The 19,591-nt window shown below is 42.2% G+C and overlaps 1 protein-coding gene across 1 annotated transcript; it reads right to left on the bottom strand.

The window, feature by feature from the left end:
• Nucleotides 1–9,339: 9,339 nt before the first annotated feature.
• On the bottom strand, nt 9,340–13,852 carry LOC115594300 (mRNA decay activator protein ZFP36L1). The gene is made up of 2 exons (XM_030438280.1): nt 13,485–13,852; nt 9,340–12,695 (listed from the first exon to the last, which is right to left on the bottom strand). Exons 1-2 carry the CDS (start codon nt 13,536–13,538, stop codon nt 11,481–11,483), a joined length of 1,269 nt encoding a protein of 422 aa, XP_030294140.1. The 5' UTR covers nt 13,539–13,852; the 3' UTR covers nt 9,340–11,480.
• Nucleotides 13,853–19,591: the final 5,739 nt, after the last annotated feature.

Below are 19,591 nucleotides of genomic sequence, written 5' to 3'. Positions count from 1 at the left end.
TCAGCTCCTTCCCTGCACTCTTGGGCTCCTTCCCCTCACCTGTGCTTCAACACTTTTCTCCACCTGCACCCCTTCCCCACCTCAGTTAAGTTTGTATTTAAGTCCGCTCTTTTGTTCAGTCTATGTAAAGTCTTCTCTTGTGTTTGCTGTTCCTGCTTTGGTCCTGATTAAAATGTCATCCATCGATCTTCCTGCCCGCTTTCTCCTGCATTTAGATTCAGCTTCTGATCTCAGTTCAACAAAAATGTTCTATCTCACAACATTAAAGGAAGTGAGACATAAGGAATGTGGCCTATTCTCTCTATTTCTCAGAAATCTGTTAAATTGAAGAGGAAGCATTCAGATGGTGTTAAAACAATCGAAACCACAATTGTTAATCTGTTTCTTCTCGTAAATACGTATTTAGTCAGGAACATTCCTGTTATAGCTTTACAAATGATATACAGTTATGCTTGGCGCTGACTCTTAAGTAGCACGCTGAGCCAAAGAGGGAGTGCAATGCGCCCTGGTGGCTTCACAAATCATACAATCAGCCAGCAAGCAATAGTTATCAACAATATCAATCAATATTAGAGATTCAGAGATTATCTGGTTGAGTTTAAGACGCATGTAGATAATATTTCCATCTTTAGATTACAGCCTGCAATGTACAGCATGATTACCAGTTTATTATGATTCTACAGTGTAAATTATGCAGCTGAATACGTGCTGATTCTTGCATGTGACAGGTAACAGATGCAGGATGTTTGAGGGCAGAGGTGGAAAAAATAAAAAGGGCACCAGCTGGCTGTTGGCACCTGGATGTGCAGTCGCCCCCTCTAACCCTGATCCTCGACAATGTAACTGTAACATAATTACACTATTTTCAAATGTGATCGAGGCTGATGATAGTTACTCATTTATGGATTCTGATCATGTAATCCATTGCCCTGGTTATTGCATTTTTAAGAAATAGAATATGATACCAACAGCTGCTGGTTAGACTCAGCACCTCTCTTATAAATGTAAACCAACTTCAGCTTGCACCCAAGACTGAGCGGACCTAATGCCAAAACTACAATATACAAAACAACTCTTTAAACCCTTATCATCAGCTCCGTGCGGACAGCCCCAGCTGAACTCAATTCATCACCAATGTTGATTGTTTTTCATGACCTGTGTGCAGCTTCCAAGGATGTCATGCTCACAATAGAATGGGCACCCTGTAGTCAAAAATACCCACAGTGTAACAGCCCAGTCTCCACGATACAATGTTAGCAATGCAGTAAACATGTCAGTAAACCAGAGATATGTCCAGGGCTGAGCTCTGTACTGAACGTGGCATGTCATTTTCATATTGAATGCATATTAGCTGATTTTGCAGGTGGAGGGGACAGAGGTAGCCAAAAGGCCGATTTGAGTTCCCTCACTGGGTATTTTTAAGGATACTTGGTGATATGGGAACTGCACATCGTGGAGAGTGCACGAAACACATAGTGCATGTGAGCAGGATTGTAAACTAACAGCCTGAATATTGTGTCTACACACATACATGTGAATGTGTGACAGATATGAAGGAAGTGTTGTGAGTATGGAAGTACGTCACAGACATCCTCTGTACCTCTCTGCATATCAACATCCTGTGTGGCTGGAGGATAAGGAGGTGTGTCCGTATGTCGTTGAGGGACAGGAGGAAGTCTTCAGGGTCATATTTATCCTTTCAAGACAAGGGGTTCAATTGCTGACACAATACCGGATGCTTTCATTGATGAACAAAATCATGGTCGGGTGGAGAGGTCAGACGTGGGAGATGAGAGTTTTCCTTTCTGCCTGTCTCTACTTCGCTGCAGTCTGTGAGGATATGCCCACATCGGTTTATTTGTTTAACAAATTCTCATAATAGATGATAGAAATTTAGCAGTCATTACCTAAGGTATAACATTTAATTTGTAGCGTAACTGCTGACATCTGGGTCTTAGCAACCTTATCAGTCAGAAGACCGACAGAGGAGGAAATGTGAGCAGCGAAACTGTCAGGAAAACCAATATTTACCTTAACTTGTTGGGAAGAGAGAGCAAAACCCAAATTAGAATTATTACCCAATCTGTCTGTTTGGGTCTTGGCCTTGGTACCTGGGTCTGGGTCTGAGGGTTTAAAGGCTAGAATCCACTTTGTTTAATGCCCTTGGAAGTGTTTTGGAGTGGGCACCGGTTTATTTGTATTTTTAACATTCTTTTATCTGTCCTCATGCCCAAAGATCAAGGTCCTGAACGAAACAGGCTGAGCAGCTTCATCCACTTCCCTCTGCTGAGTCCTTAGTTTCTCAGGGGTCAGAAGGAGATACAGCCCTTCCACTCAGTCACGGGTCTTCCACAAGCACACCTTACTGCAGTGGTTCTGGAAGTTTTTCTCCCGGGCAGCACAATACGAGAGGACAGTTTCACATTCTCAGCGCAAAAATGATGCTTTCTGCTCGTGCACTTTTACCCATTCCCTCACCCCTATTATATTTGATTTCCTTCCTGGTTTTTTCCCAGCACACACAGCTTGGACTGCATAGACCAGGTCATTCCTGTTAATGTCTAGAGTGTGTGATCTTGAAATGTGTGACCTCCTTTCACTGATTAGCCATGTAGTGTGCCAAGTGCAACGGCTGCAAGACTCCCAAAAGTTGCTTGGTTGTGAACAATACACTGATGTGATGACTGTGAGAGGCATCTACAGTGAGTGAGGTAACTGATGGATTTATAGACAAAACTGTGTCATCACAGCATACAAAATGGAAAGAAATATTGATTACCTAGTGGTAACATATTAAAAAAACTCATTAAAGGGCCGAGAATGAACCCCTGAGGAACACCACAGGTGATCTCAGGTAAACCTGAAACCAGTGTAAAGCAGTCAAAGCCATGTTTCTAGAGTCAGCATCAGAATCCATCATAATGACATTTACAGCTTTGAGAAGGGCAGTTTCTGTTTGGTTAACTTACTTGTTAAAAAAGTTATTTTAGATATGGGTCTAATGACAGTTCATGTTTAGTGTTAATTTTTTCAGTAAGGGCTGATTACCAGCTGATTAAAAATGTAAGGATCTGAGTTAACTTAAAGTCTTAAAGTCTCAAGATGTAAGAATGTCAGCTTACATAATAAGGAGATTTATTACAATTTATTAACTTTAGTAGAACGGACTGGGTTATCAGATCAAATGAATTAATAATTTAATGCACTTCCTTTTGTGGTAGAGCCACTGTAGGCCAGATATGGGCCCCAGTGCTGGAAACTTTATGAAAGACATCGAAATGCCTCACATTTTTTAAAAGAAGAGACCTAGAGGAGAAATAGGAGAAATATGTAGGGCAGAAGGCAAGACAGTTTATAATCCTGGACAGCAGTGCAGCAATAACATGAGAGAAGTATTTTCACTTCCGTGTCTTAAAGTGTTGTGAAACTCCCAAAAGCACTTCCAAGTCACTAACATTGCTCTGTTATTTGGAAGCTTTCCATTTTGATCCAGCGTGTCTACACGCCCTGCTAATTCTCCGGACATGGTCATTGACCCACAGTGGTTCCTTTGTTGAAGCAGGACAGGCTGTAGATATTTTAAGCTGAGCTACAGTGGCCAGCCCCTCCACAGAACAGTACCGAACAGAACAGGACAGGACAGAACAGAACAGGACAGGACAGAACAGAACCACACATTTGTTCATGTCTGTGTGTCTTTTGTTGTCTGTAGTGATAGTGAATGAACGGCTCCTCTGCTTCTTCCTGAATCAGCGGTGAACCAGTGGTTTTTTACTTTTGTCTTGAAGTGAAAACACTCGGTCACACGAACATCAGATGGAAGTGTATAATTGCTTTGTTTGCGTCAGGGATGAGGCTGCTATTCTTCTCGAGGCAGTGATTTAAGCTGATATTTTCAACAGATTTCCCTCTGTGTTTGTGTAAGAGCTCTTTCCTCTCATTTTATTACCATTTTTTATTAAGTGTTTCCTTGTAACATACAAAGGCTAACACAAGTTTGCCAAAAGGTAAAGTACAAGTACAAGTACAAGTACAGTACCTATTTGCTGTAGGTGATTTAATCAACCATGAATGGTAGACAAATAAAGGAAACTATACAGACCTCACAATTTATTAACAGAGTCATACATTCCTGCTGTGAGTTGGCTGAAGGGAGTAACAGACTACACCTTCAACCAACATTAGTCATGAGCGTCTTTTACAACCTGCAGGACGTAGAAAGAGTGAAGAAATGTACATCAGCACTTGAGTGTAAAGATTTTTCCACACTAATGCCAGTCGTCCATCACATGTGCCTGCCTGGCTCGACTCGGTTTTTGACTCCGCAATGATGTCTTGTCTCGATCCCGGCAGGACCATTAAAGAATCATCGCTAACTAAGTGGCTCTGCTAATTCAGTCACAAACATGTTCATTTCCTATAACTCCTTCATAATTTAAAAGCTTTTATCATGAAGCAGATTCACAGGAAACGTTGTGTTTTCAGCAGCAGTAACTGAACACGACTCCTGAAAGTGAAGACGATGAAACAGTCAAACACAGCTTATGTTTGAAAGAACAAACGGGAAGAGAGAAACTGAAGAGATTCAGTTAAACGCTACAAAAGTACTGAGAGCTGAACACACTGACTTTAAAACATGTCTTTCTCTTCGGTTTCCTGCACAGATGTGAGTTGAGTAAGGATTTTGGGCTGAGACGGGCGGCTGCTGCTCGGCCCGACTCCAGAGCAGGTCCCAGCACGGCTCAACTTGGAACAGTAAAACTGGTGATGGAAAGGCAAATCAGCCAAAAGTACTTACGGAAAGCTAGAAGATAAGGAGTCAAGCAGCGCAGCACAGATTGCAGGCTTGTTTTGGTTTACCCACAAAATCAAAAATGGTTATTAACTAACTTCGGCTTTAAAGGAGATTAATGGAACAGACGAAACCCAACCAGGCTTTCTTTTCTGGCTTGACAAAAGTTGAGAGAGAACTTTGGTGAAACTGCTAACAAAACTTCAGAAACAGGGGCCCAAACTAGACTCTGATCTTCTGGAAAAGGTCACAAGTCACAACAGTTAGGGGCCACAGGTTTAATCTTTAACAACGCACTGTTCTGTAGAAGCTTCACACATGTATTTTTTTAATATTTGGTTCATCTTTTGTGGGAGGCGGTGAGAGTGAAAGCAATAGGGGGATGTGTTTTGCATAAATTATGTGAGCTTTGTGTGGGTAGAAAACACACACACAAACACACACACGCATGCGCGCACACACACACACACACACACAGAGGTGCAATTCACTAAGACTCCACTAGATGGCCTCACCTTACTTCTGTACTCAGCTGATGCTCAGCTTCAGGGTTAATCTTCAAACATTCTGTAATGTGAGAAACTGTGAAATGATAAAGACCACAAACTTACCGCTCACATTAGATTCACCCACTCTAACATGTATGTTGTGTTTGTGTGTGAGTTTATATGATTGTGTGTGCTGGGGAACACGTGCAGAGCCTGGCAGGTAACAGGAGAAATTCCCTAATATAACCCACTTTCTGAAATGACAGAAGTCAGAAACAGTCGTCTTTCCTCAGGTTGTGAATCTCCTGAAGTCATCCTCCACGCTCCTCCAGAATAGTTCATTTTTGTGACATGATTACTATTTACTCATTAGTTTGTGTATTTTTGTGTGTAGCTCGGGGAACATAAATGTAATTATAAACTCTGTGTTGCATAACGACCATCAAACATTTATCTTGAACTAATTCAAGAGTTTTCAAAGCAGCACTGTGAGTTTTACTGCTCCTCTGCTGCAGGAGATTCCCACTGGGACTGGAGGTGGCACAGAGCAGATGGAAGAAGTCCAATCAGACAGACTGTAACCAGCAAACAGTCAGACACAAGGGCTACAATCAGCACACAGCAACACAAAAAGCAGCAGTAAACAGGAACACTTGAGGATGGACTGAGAGACGACTGAGTGAACTTCTTGTTGACACTCCGGGGAGCGTGAAGCTGTGTGTGCACATACAGCGCTGACATATTTCACTTGTTGTTTTCAGTGGGGAGGACCTTGAACTTTAGCTTGTTTTATACCTAGTTAAAAATAGACTGCCTTTCTCTTCCAGGGAATTTTATGCAATTTCTTGGTAACAGCAGAAAAGCCAGCGCATTCTGCACATCAACAGCTCAAAAGAGTTCAAAAAGAGTTCAAAGGAGTTGCTTTGCTCAAGATATCTGTATAACTCCAGCATCACATACCCCAAAATATCACTCGTATAGCCAATGATTCTAAAAATATCCAGGAATGATGACAAGCTTCCAAAGTAGTTCACAACATCATGTGGATATCTGCATTCTTACAATGAAATTTAAAGTAAATCCAAATAATTGACTGTCCTGTAAATGTTGTGGTTGTAACTCAGCTGGAGGCTTAAAGGAGGCAGGTACACAACTTTGCCGTTTTATTTGTTGGGTTTTTTTCTTACACACACACACACACACACACACACACACACACACACACACACACACACACACACCTCCTTTAAAACATTGCCCCAAACCCATTGGTCCCCTCCCGAGTGACCAGTTAATCAATAATTCCTCTTCTCCACTCTCTAAGCCCGCCACAAACCCTTTCCTGCTGCTGAATTCTCCCAAATCACTTCTTTCAGCCACCTCCACCCTCACACACATGCAGGCACACATGAGGAAGCCGCCCCTCACCCTCTCTCCCAGGATGATTCCAGTCCATTCCCATTGAACGGCATTAGCATACAGATGTTAGACTGAAAGGGAAAGCAGGGACACACAAAAGGCCTGCATGACCAGGAGGGAGGGAGGGGTCGAGGGGCTGCACAGGGATGGCCCTTGGCCTTTTTAAGGTCTTACAGACACACACACACACACACACACACACGCACACACATTCATGCACCCACACACCCACACACACACACACACACACACACAACACCACGGGTACTGAATGGTAAGTAGCCATGGGGGTTGTGGGAGTCTGCTCCTGCTTTACTCTACTGTTATTCATTCACCAGAGGGAAATCCTCAGCTTGCCCTCAGCTGAATGCCAACACACACACACACACACACACACACACACACACACACACACACGCACACACATACACGCGCGCACACACACCCACACACACACGCGCACACACACACACACACACACACACGAAAACACTTTCTGAGAGATAAATACAAAAGTTTCTTATCATTTTCGCTCAATAAGATCCAGTATGTCCAGGATGACATTAATGTGTTACTCATATATTCACATGTAAACAAAACGCTGGAATTGGAAGAAAAACTTTTTTCATTTGTCTATTTCTCAGGTGAAATCCATGATCTTTTTTTTTTTTTTTTAATAGATTGAGAGTTCTAAAAAAAAGTTTGGTCATGAAACAGTCTAAACGTAATGCTGCTGCCTCTATAAGCAAACAAGACTAATTGAGAAGACTGTCTGTTTATATATGTTTATAACAGTTATTCTCAGTTGAATGAGTCATAAAATCTCAATAATTTAAATAGTTTACTTTCGCCACCTTCATATTAAAGTTGTTAATCCTACACAGTCACTGGAACAGAAGCGGAGCTCAGTTCACTGAGTGTTCACAGTCCTAACAGAGCCTCAGGCCTCTTTTTGTTCAAACCGTTTATCAGCAATTTGACTTAGGATTTTGATTTTTTTATGAACAGAAACCTTTTTGTGTTTCTGTTGATGTGGGCTGTCGCTCCATATCTGAACAAGTAGTCATTTCTTCCTCTGACCAAACGACTCCTTGTCCCGAATCTTTATAGGTTCCATTTTTGTTTTCCAAGCATCCCAGTGTTGTCTACGGCAAGCCTAGAGGGCCAGAATAAAGCGGCACAGGGCACAGCAAACTTGGCAAAGCATTTTGTGTTCACACAACACACAGATTAAGTGAAATGCAAGCTGGCTCGAAGCTTCAGAGGGAACTGATTTGTTTGAATTGTTCACATTAGACAAAAAAATGCTGGTTTATCACTCTGAGTGTGACAAGACCCTTAAATCCTGTATCCTATAACATGTAACAGCTGTTTACACGTTAATGTATTAGTGAACATAATTATACAATAACACTCTGAATGGGTTTGTTTTTCATCAGGAGTACTTTCAATATGGCTGGTAAGTATATTTCACAGAGTCTATATATTAATAGTGTTATAATATTATTTTGTATAAGTAATATTTTGAATGCAGCAGATATATTTGTAATTTAATATTTACACATTAAGTTTTTACAGACACACACACACACACACACACACACACACACACACCCACACACACACACACACACAGAGGGGAGGACGTCAACTTCTGCTCCACTTTGTGTGAATGGATGGAAATCAGTCACAAGTATCTCTGTGGCCCATTGTGTGCTGGGAAGTCTTTGTTCGAGCATCTGTTGCCCAAACATTCTCCTCAGTGTCACTCACTCTAAATTGGTCTGTTCAGACGAGTTGCAACAAAACTCACTCCTCTTCCCACACAACACACAACACACACACACACACATAAACACACACACATGGAGGGGAGGGCTGGGAGATTCCCTGAACGCAAGTAAGAGAAAGAGTTAATCTTTGTTCCTTTTGTGTGTCAATGGGACACAGATGATCGTAAAGGTCCTAGAAGCACCGGCAGAATTTTAAAGCGATGCTCGTGGGAACGCTTCGCCAACATTTGTGTTGTTTCATCATGTCCTACATAAAGATTTCCTGCTCCACATCATCAGTTTTGTCGCACTTTTACTGAACATAGACAGGATTTAATTGAAGGAATTCTTCTGAGAATATAGTGATTTTGTCCGGAGTAATCTTTATTTACATTGCGTCTTCTGGCTGAGCTCATCAGTGTCTGAGTTCTGATCATTTCCCTCTGGCTCCTTATATGTGACCTCACAGAATAATAATGTACAACTCAAGAAAACATTTTTGTAGAGATGTTAGGTAGCAGAGAGGAAGGATGTGAGGAAGACTAAGCCTTTTGGTTATGAAGACATACTGCAAGTCTCAGTGTGAACGATGTGGATCAGAGTTAGAGCTGTATATGTGAGAGAAAAGCGAAAGAGCTGAATATTATGTTAAAGTCAGATGTTGGAGATCTTTCTTTTATATATTCATGTGGCTATTTTGCTCAAGTCTCTGTTTTGCTATATACATGAGTCAAAAATAATGTAATTTATAGGAAAATATTTTCAATCTTAAAAACTTCTCTAATAAAACCAATGACATCAGAGCTCCTGTGCACTATAAAAAAAAATTATACGAAGTGTAATAAAGTACAAGAGGGCAGAGGTCTTATTTTTCAAAGGCTTTTATTTTGAAATAAAGATGGACAAATATATTAAGATAAAGAGCTAGGATATCAACCATAACCAATGGAATGTAAACAATAAATGCACTTAAATTATGTAAAACAGAAACACGATATCAAACAACACAATATAGGTTTTGCTTTGAAAAACAAAATAAATAAGACTTTAAGTTAACAAAAGTAACAGTTGCTGTCGAGTCAAGCTAACAATGAGCTACAGCAACAAGCGACGAGCGTCTCCGGACCCATCGGGGCAGGTTGGGTCGATTTCACGACAAAAACAAACAATTACAAACTTGCCTGATTTTCTTTTGAACTCGTTTGATTTCTCCTGCCGCCCAGAGATTTAACAAGCTAGCTAGCTAGCGTGCAACAGAGGTGGACCTACAAACACATTGTCATCAAGGCAACTCTGATAGATAAAAATCGAACTATAAACAGCGGTCACCTTTTTACCTGTTTGTTTACATCGCAAGGGAAGAAGATAACACACAGGTAGGAATTTTCACGCATGAAGACAACAATGCAGTAATACAGCAGTCCTCTCAGATTAATCACACATATAAACACTCTTCTTCATTAAAATAATCCTCTGATGGTTGAGTAGCTCTCCATCTGATGGCAGTACACAAACGTATTCACTGCTAACTCACACTGACACCATGAATGTGAGGTGAACGCCATTTTCACCACCGCTTTGCTTTGCGTAGACATCAGAACTAAACATTGGAAGAAGGTTATTACAGTGAGAGGTGTGAGGCTGAACGGAGAGGAGAGTAGACTCACTGTAAACGCACACCAGCAGCAGAAAGTAGTGATTTTAAAGACGTCTCGCCACCATTTGTACCGACTGACTTGTTTAGCTGCTTGTGATGTGACGATTCAGCGAGTCTTGATTTCTGCCAGGCCTTTTAGCCAATAAGGCAACATACATGTGGAATGCCAAAATGTTTTTTCTTACTCCTTCCCTCTCCTCTCCATGACCCCTCTTAAAGCTACTGGATAGCATGAAAAGCAGATGAACATCATGGATGCATAAGTAAAGCATAATTTCTCAAAAAAACATCAACACAATCACATGAAACCGACATTAACAAAAAAAACAAATTATATGAAAAGAAATAAATAAGTCTAGAAAGTTGTTAAGCTATGATAACAATAATCATAACACTGTATATTAACTGTCGCTGCTAAAAGCTAGGCTAGTTGTTATCAGTACTAGGAGGTTAGGGGAAATCTAACATCAACTTTGGTAACTAGAGAGTCAGTGGGTCGCCTACACGTGTGCTATCTTTTGTTGCTAAGGCAGTTTAGCTGAACCCTTGCCAGGCAGTTAAATTGGCTGACAAATACAATCAAGTCGCCACAGCTACACAGCCAATCAATCACTCAATCAATCAGTCAATCATACAGTGACGACATACAGTCAGTTAACCCTCTTACGCATGGACAAGAGGCTCGATTCATACAGAGAGCCCTGAACATGACTGGAGAAGTGCTGCAGGCTGGCGTCACTGAAACAGTTTGTAAGGAGGAAAAAAAAAGAAATCAAGTCTGTAAAAAACAACACTGCTATGTTAAAAAAAAGTGGATAGCACACCAGTCATACACAGGGCAAACAGCTCTAATCTTAAATCGGGGTACAAGAAGTTCTCACACAGAACCTCCCACTGGGCCAAAACAGCTTAGTGTAGTACCCTCCAGGTATTCTCTAAAAATGGGTATACAACAGTATACAGCAGTAACAATGGCATAAAATAACAACCTTACAAAAATAACAATAAAACAAAAGGAGAAGTCAGCTAAAACTGGACGAACACTGAGCAGCGCTACAACTGCTTGGATGAGAAATGCAATATGCACAAAGTTAGGTACGTTTACCCAGCTGCATTCATGGAGGAACTGAAAACCTAATGTTTAAATCCTTTGTGACTTCATCTGAACTGCGTAGTTTTGGTAATCGAGTTTCTACTTTATTTAGACCCAATACTGTGAGGAGAAGACATGCCTCAACGCTGCGTGGTTTTGGACTGGACAGAGAAACCCAACATCAGATCCTGGTCACATAGACTTTAACAATTAGAGCATCTATCCCTAATTAAATTCAGCCCTGTGGTAAAACCCTTCCCTACTCGTCTGAGACAGACAGGCGGCTGAAGATGGGCAGGCGCCGGCCTTCAAAGCTTGGTGACTCTGTGCCACTGGAGGACGAGCTGAGGGAGCAGGAGGAGGTGTAGCCTTCCTCAGACAGGGAGTCAGCTGAGGAGCAGCGCTGAAGGCCAGGAGGGGCTTTGAGGCCGACGGGCAGCTGCTGGGGGAGTTGGTAAGGCAGGTTTGGGCTTTTGGAGGTGGGACACCTGGTGCTGACAGAGTCGGTCACCTCGTAGAAGCGCAGAGCCGAATCACTGCTGTCTCCTGTCAGGTCGGTTATGCCAGAGAAGGGGTAGGGGCAATGCTTCAGGGGCCCCGGCTCAGGGAAGAGAGGTGAGAGGAGCTCTGGGCTCCCTGTGGAAGGTGGGGAAGGGGAGACAGAGGAGGCCCGGGTGAAGAGGAGAGAAGAAGGCTGCAGCTCCTCAACTGGCTGGAAAGTCTGTGGAGAGGAGGAGAAGCCTGCAAAGCTGAGGCTGTGACGCAGCAGGGGAGGCCTCATCTTCTGTTTCTGAGGAGCGCTGCCGGCGTCGACCTCATCGGCGTTGTGGATGAAGTGGCAGCGGGCGCCGTACGGGCAGAAGCCTATCGTGTGGAAGGTGCGGCATGGCTCCGTCTTGTACTTTGGGTGCCTGCTGAGACCTCTGAGCTCATCATAGCCGTGGGCAAACTGGCACTTGGTACCGTACTTGCAGGTGCCACTCTCCTCATAGGTGCGACACAGTTCGGTCTTGTAGCGGGTGGAGATGTGAGGGGCTGGAGCTGGGGGTCTTGCAGCAGAGGGGGAAGCAGCTGAGGAGAGAGAGGTGTTGCTGATGCAGAGGCCTGGTGGAGGGAGCAGCACGGGTGGGCACACATTTGGCATTTTGTCCTGAGGGCTGCTGACGTTGCCCTCGATCATGCTGACCGAGCGGTCGACTCTGAAGGGGATGTGGCTGAGCGTGGAGCGGGGAAGTTGAGCATCTCTGTTCCACTGCTGGGTGGAGGCCATGTTGAGCCCCCAGCAGGCCGAGTCGGTCACCTCAGAGCTGCTGCTGCTGCTGCTGCTGCTGTTGTTGTTGAACTTGGAGTTGGGGAGGGTGACGGGGCAGAGAGAATGACGACGCTGGAAGCCCAGGACTCTCAGACTGTGCTGCTGCCGTTGCTGCAGTGAGCCGGCAGGCGAGCCATCTGTCGCCTCGAGGCCACGGAAATTCTGTCACACAAAAGGAGAGAGGAGAAGAATAGATGTGAGCTCTCTGCATTCCTGGAGCACTGGAGCGAGACTGGCAGGGCCAAGTCAAGCTGAAAGGAGATTTTAAAGCTGCAGCTGAAGCAACAAGGCTGATAAAACAAACTGGAGAAATTCATTGAAAAAGTTGGACTATGCTTCATCTTAGTTTCATCAAATAAAAACTACATATTAAAGACAAAAAAGATTTGTGTTTAAGCTGGATTTTAAGTTGCACAAGCAGTAAGTGAAAATACACAAAAATACAATTACATTTAATATTCCATCAGAGATGACGCCCTTGTAGTTTTATATATTATTATATTATTATATAATATATGTACACAAAGAAAAAATCACATACACATACATTTCTACTCTTAAAAGTTAGTTTTTTTTACCCCTATGCTTTAGGAAATCTTATTAAAACAACCCTCTACATCAATGTAATACATTAATTGATATTTTGTTAAACTAACATTTGAGCTCTAATCTAAGCTGCACAGAAGATGAAATTTACAAACTTCTTTTTCCCCCAAATACCCAAATGAATACATCATAATAAATCCATTTCCTGAAGTACGTTTGGGATGCACCCAAACAAAAACGTGTTTTAAAAAAAAAAAAAACTTTTCACCACTTCATTATTATTTTCCACATGAATAAAAACTGTTAATACTTTAGTCTAGCACTCATCCTGTACAGGAGCTTAAGATGATCACAGAAGAGGTAGATGTGGCAGATAAAAGTTAAAAAGTTAGTGGTTGCTCTCACCTTGCAGAACTCCTCATCCAGTTCCAGGAAAGGCGTTAGAAAGTCGGAGGGCATGATTCACCGTCCCCGCTGAGTGAAGACGCTGGGTGTCTGATCCCACAGTGGAGGACTGCTGGGGAGGACAAAGTGCTGAAGCGAGGTGAAGATGCAGGGCCAGACAAAGTCTCAGTCTTTGGGGTGACAGAGAAAGAGTTAACGGTCTGGGGAGATCCCTTTGCTTGTTCCAGCAGTTGAGAGAGTTTTTTGGGGAGGGAAGGGAGAGAAATGTGGAGGCGGTCAGGTCCGTTGCAGAGGAGACAGTATTTGGGAGAATGAGCAACGTGACCCCAGGAGGAAAGTTCCTCGACCATCTGTTGGAATCTGTTTAAATAGTTGGGGAAACCCACCCATTCACACCCCCCTGCCTGTGTTCTCCAGGGGGCAGGGCAAGGAGTGTGTGTGTTAATGTGTGCTAATGTGTGTGTGTGTTGGGGGGTTGGGCTGGGGGAGGGGGTCCTGCATTGTAATGGTGTGCTGGGGGGCAGGGTGGGCACAGAAAGACGGGGAGGGAGCTGAATGAAGCTACTTTTCAACCCATTCATTACCAAATCCTTCTGGGTGCATTCTTCTTTCTCCAACAGCCAGTCCTCTTACTTTGTGTAGGATCGATACAGCTAAGGAGATAATAACACGTGCTGCTAATACCAAATACATTTACTGTCATTAGTGCAGTTCAAATGCAGCAAAGTTGTTGTAAGTGTGTAAAAGTGTATTTGACACACTTAGACAATGCATACAGCTCATTTACCTCCAAATGTTCTCAGCTGAAGTTGACCGAGCGACACCATCTAGTTTACCTGTGGATTCTCTCCAACAAAGGTGTAAAGATTCATTAAATCGGATGATACTCGGACGTCGAAGAATTCTGTTGTAACAACATCAACGTGTCACACAACACAAACTTGTGTACTCATTCTGAAGATTTGTTCGGCTTGTTGATGGAGACACTATTAATGAGCCTGAGGGCATTCGTCCGGAGTCATCTGGGGTCCCTGGTAGACGAAATCTACATGAAGACGTCATTTCAAAAGATTTATGTTTCATATTAAATGTTTTAAATTTAGAACAATATAGGCTGTGTGCTGCAGGACATAGTAATATACGGCTTCACTCAGAAAAGTAGACCATGTGGTGGTGGCTCATGTGGTAGAGCTTGCATCCATCAGTCAGTTAATTCATGAATTCAAACAATTGGCCAAAAAATTGAACCAGTTTATAATAATGTTTAAATAAAGAAAAACTGCAACCTGAGTGTTACTTTTCAATAATTGAAAATACAGTTATATGTCATAAATGTTTCCATATTCTTTTAACTATGAAATTTCTCCATTGCAGATGTTTTTTCTCCATTCTCCACTGACTATTCATTAAAATAATGTTTTATCATGTTGACTTTAACAGGATTTATTATGGCTCGCAGTAACATCAGCTCAAGAAATAACAACTCACAATAAAATGTGTTTTTATCAAAAACAATAAATGTTTCAGCATTAAACTTTCATTCAAATGTGCTGAAAAAAAGAAGGAATGCTTTAAATTGATTTCCAAACACTTACCTGCTGGAAAATACAAAGTGCCCACAGGTGTAAATGGAGTGTGAGACTGAAGATCTGTCCAGGGTCGACCCCACCCACTGTTAATCCAGTTCAGCTTTAGTTCTTGAATGCTTGTCAGAGTCAGAGATGCCTTGAAGGCTGACATGTTTTTATAGGTTGAAGTTAACAGAGTAAACTGTTACCAGTTACAGTTTATTCCATGAAGAATCTCATTTAGAAAATGAAACCAAGATGAGAAACTACTTATGAACGATGATTTCAGGCTTGCTGTCGTCATTATTAACCGACAACATGTAACTACACACAAGTTGTTTCCATCAGCCAGCACGCTGACCTTCCAAACACGAGATAACCGAGTCTGTTGTTACTACCTGCGGTTTGTTGACTTCAATTTGTGCCTTCTGAGACTGTGAATGAATAAAAATATGCACTTTTATCTCAGTTTATATTTCAAACTCATAACCTCACATTTATAAGAGATAAGAACAAGTCATGCCACGTGGGTGAGCAGTGATCCAGCCGTGATGTTTCAGTGATGTTTCATCATCAAGGTTACGTCCTTTCACAGCTTGTTGTGTTGAAATGCAAACACAGGTGAGTGCGGGTGGATCAAAGCATGCAGGATGGACACGTGTCAGATGTTGCTCTCTGTGTGAATGAAAAGTGTTGTAACCGTGTTACCTTGTCTGGTAACATTTCAGCCTGAGGCAGGTTGATAGACTTTCATGATAAAGAAGACAAGTACATCATTTCCTTGTTGTATGTAAAGTAACTGAAGCATGGATACACTCAAGTAGTTATGAATTCAAATGAGACCAGGCGTATTTCCCTCAGATGGACGGCTCTGTCCAGAGAGGCTTCTGCTTGTTTGCTGCACCTCTCACTGAAACTCAGGGACCACGTGTTGTTTGAACTTGTTGTTGTGTATTGTACCATTTGACAGCATTTACAGTGGGAGCAATGATGCATCCCAAACACTGCTGTTGATGTGCCGTTTGTGTTGCGCGTTGTGTCTCTGTATGGACACTGGGGGAACGTTTCAGACAGCGGTAATGTTGTGGTCGGGTGATCTGGGGTGTTGAGCCCATCAAGGAGTTCAGGGGCTCCACAGAGGAAGTGTAAACACTGCACTGTTTGCTGTCAGCGGGTACAACTGAAACAATATAAATGGTACAATGAAACGTACCAAATGTGTGTCTCAGTGTGTTTGTGTGTGAAAGAGGGAGAACGAGTAAGATGAGCAGCGTGACTGTGTTAACGGCGACTTGACTACATTTGAAAACAGACCTTCCTCCCTCCAGTGAGGCCCTCAGGGGCTTGTGTCAGTAAAATGAGGAACAATGAAGATAGAAGACTGAATGTTATCAGTCATTTTAAATGTAAAAGCAGCCGATTACACATCACAGGCAACATATAGAAACACAATATGTAGATATTTTCAGACAGGTTACTCTGAGTTGTTTGCAGCCTCTTTAGGATGAACTGTCTGTCAGTTCTTACAGCGTCAAAGACAAACTGTAAAACATTTCTTATCGGAGCGCCTCATTGATACGTTACTGTGGTGTGTGTGTGTGTGTGTGTGTGTGTGTGTGTGTTCAGGGTTAAATAACTGTAACCCAGTGTGGTTTCCTCCCTGTGGTCGGTTGGTTTGGTAACAGTCTGACTGTCGTTATGTCTCTGTCTTTCCTTTCCTCACCCTGCACCACAGGCTGCTCCATCTTTTTTTCTTTTCTCTGTCTTTCTCCTTTACATTTTCACCAAGTTATTTATGAATGGCAGGGTATGGTTTGGTTGGTCCATCAAACCTTTTCCTGTATTATCTTGTAGCTATTTTCCCTGATCGATTGGCACATTGATGAGCCTCCTCCTCCTCTTCCTCACCTCTATTGTTGTGGTCTGGTGCAGTGACACAGCAACTGAATGTGTTCCTACAGAACCAGAGTAGCTGTCTGTGGCTGTTGGATATGTGTTTGTGTGTGTGTGTGTGGTTGTTTGGTTCTTTCTTCTTCTTGTTTTGGTGATATGCAGTTTCATTGCGTGGTTTCCTAATAACCCACAACATGATTATACAAATAAATGTCTTAATATCCGTGGATTGAACCCACTGAGTGCTGTCATGACACGTATTTTATGAGTGTTTTATTAGGGCTGTCCAATTAATTGCAACATGGCTAAGTGTATTATATTATTATCCAAGAGGAAAAAGCTATTTATTTTGACAGAGGTCAACATGGGAACAAAAGCACGTTTGTTTGGTACAATCCCCAACAAATGTCTCATCATCATGATTTTAATAGGTTTGTTTTGGAGACTATTAAAACTGTGATGCAAAAATGAGAATTTCCACTAATTGTGCATTAAATTGTAATCGAACTGTATCCGTCCAAAGGGATGCAATATCATCTTTTGACCATACCGTGCTAAAGCAGTGCTAAAGGTTTTTCCATGAACAGCCATCCATACAATGGTTTACAAGTCTTGTTATATTTAAGTTTTGCAGGCTCCACTAAATAAAGCGGAGACATGCTTTTTGCCAAACTATCTTCATGGAACACAACATGGAGAAAACCATCTGTATGAGTTACAGACAAGACAAAAACCAACGTGTTGCAATATTTACTGTCACACTTCAACTCATCAAACAAATGTCATAGGACAGTATTTGCATAAAGTTGTCATATCTGGTAGTTTATTTGACCTCTGTCCGGGAAATGCCACTCTCTGTCAGTTGGCAGTGGTTTGGGTGGAGACGAGGGAGGAGGCCAGTACAACACAGTAGCAGAGCTGGGCACGTCGTTAAGTTCTATGGTTTGCAGGATGTTGACAACAGAGATAAATAATCTATGACAGGAGCACAAAATATTACAGTTTAACTTCACTTCATACAACTTCATTTCCCCCCAAATCCCTCAGAGAGACGGAAACGGAAGAGAAATGGATCCGCAAACAACATTAAAACAAATTTAGAATTAACGACGTGACAAAATGTACATTCTAAGTATAAAGCTGAACTTATTTGCGCAGAAAAGTTAATCAAGTAATTTGCTGTATAAAACACTGTGTGCTTCTGTCTGCTCTGTCACATGCATACTGCATACACAATCACAAAACCACAGCATACACAACAACACACATCTCTCTCTCTCTCTCTCTCTCTCTTTCACACACACACACACACACACACACACACACACACACACACACACACACACACACACACACACACACCAGCATGGTTGTCGGCCCCCTGTCTGAGCCTGTCTTGGCCTCTTTGTTGAAGCCAGCATGACAAGAGCTCCATTGTCCAGAGGCTGCTCCATATGTTCCCATACAGACCACAGAGAAGCATTACGGACAATACCAGCACACAGGATCTGATCTAACTGTCCTCTGTGGCTTAATAAGGGATGAGAACTCATCCGGAGACTCACATGGCTGCACTGCATCCCTCAGTATTTCAGGAAATACATCGCTTACTTAATCTGATAACTGGATGATTCTTGGTAACTTATGTTGTGACAGTGAGTGAAAAAGATACTCAACTTTGTGTGTCTGGCGCAGCAACTTTCATTTTTCTATTGTTATTTCAAAATGACACGCAAACTGACGAAAGCAAACTGTTGCTTCTGTGTTTGTGAACACACCAAAAAGACTAAAGCCGATCGTCAACTAGCTTCTACCTTCTGTGTCTGTGAGAGAGGAAATAGCTCTCCAAACCACCGAAAACTGGAAAACTTCTAGTCAACAACATGTCTTATAAAAACTGGTGAGCGCTGACTTGCTTAGATGAAAACTCAAGAAACAGGCTCCACTGCTGATTCAACATGTTCAGTTGGCTGAAAAGTCGCTAATAATGGCAAAATAGTGCAAACACTCTAATCTAAATACAACTAATTATTCTTAGATATGGACTGTCACCAGCTTTACACCCAACAAAATACACAATACAGTTAAAGACTGCCGCTGCTGGAAGATAGTTATAGTTTGAATGATGTGAACTCAACAGAAACATGTTTATTTTAAATTCATATTCGTAAGAACAATCTGCAGACTTCAGCTGAGTTCCATCAACGAGTACATTAGGACATTGTTCTTCAAATGGAACCTCTAATTGCTCTGAATGGCTCCTCTTACATGCAGTGTTGTAGTTCCACATGAGGCCGATGGGTTGTTTACTTCCTAAATAAAAACAATTCATGCTTTTAATATTCATCGTCCTCTCCTCCCGGCCTGCCTTTTGTCATGGACGTCGGCTCTTAGAGGTAATTTCCATTTCAGGGTGGATCTGAATGGTCGCCAAGCACCCTGTTAACAAAGCAGCGGTCTATTGTTGTAACCTGCTGTATTTGTTTGTCGTGCTGGTACTTCGCTCCTATTTTCCTAACTCCATTGATGAGGATGAGGACCGTAACCATCAGATGTCCACCACCTTTTCCCCTCCAGCTTGTTTTTTTTTTTCTTATCTGGGTTATAGACACTTAGGTGGATGCATTCTTACACTGTTAGAGGTGA

Source organism: Sparus aurata, chromosome 2 (genome assembly GCF_900880675.1).
Source record: "Sparus aurata chromosome 2, fSpaAur1.1, whole genome shotgun sequence".
Classification (NCBI taxonomy): domain Eukaryota; kingdom Metazoa; phylum Chordata; class Actinopteri; order Spariformes; family Sparidae; genus Sparus; species Sparus aurata.
This window is presented reverse-complemented; position numbering and strand designations above follow the sequence as displayed.

What these genes read in the sequence shown, in the direction of transcription:
- LOC115594300 (XM_030438280.1), bottom strand. Translation starts at nt 13,538, where the DNA reads ATGCCCTCCGACTTTCTAACGCCTTTCCTGGAACTGGATGAGGAGTTC. An exon ending in TGGATGAGGAGTTCTGCAAG is followed by an intron (nt 12,696 to 13,484) that starts GTGAGAGCAACC and finishes TTTGTGTGACAG; the next exon opens with AATTTCCGTGGCCTCGAGGC.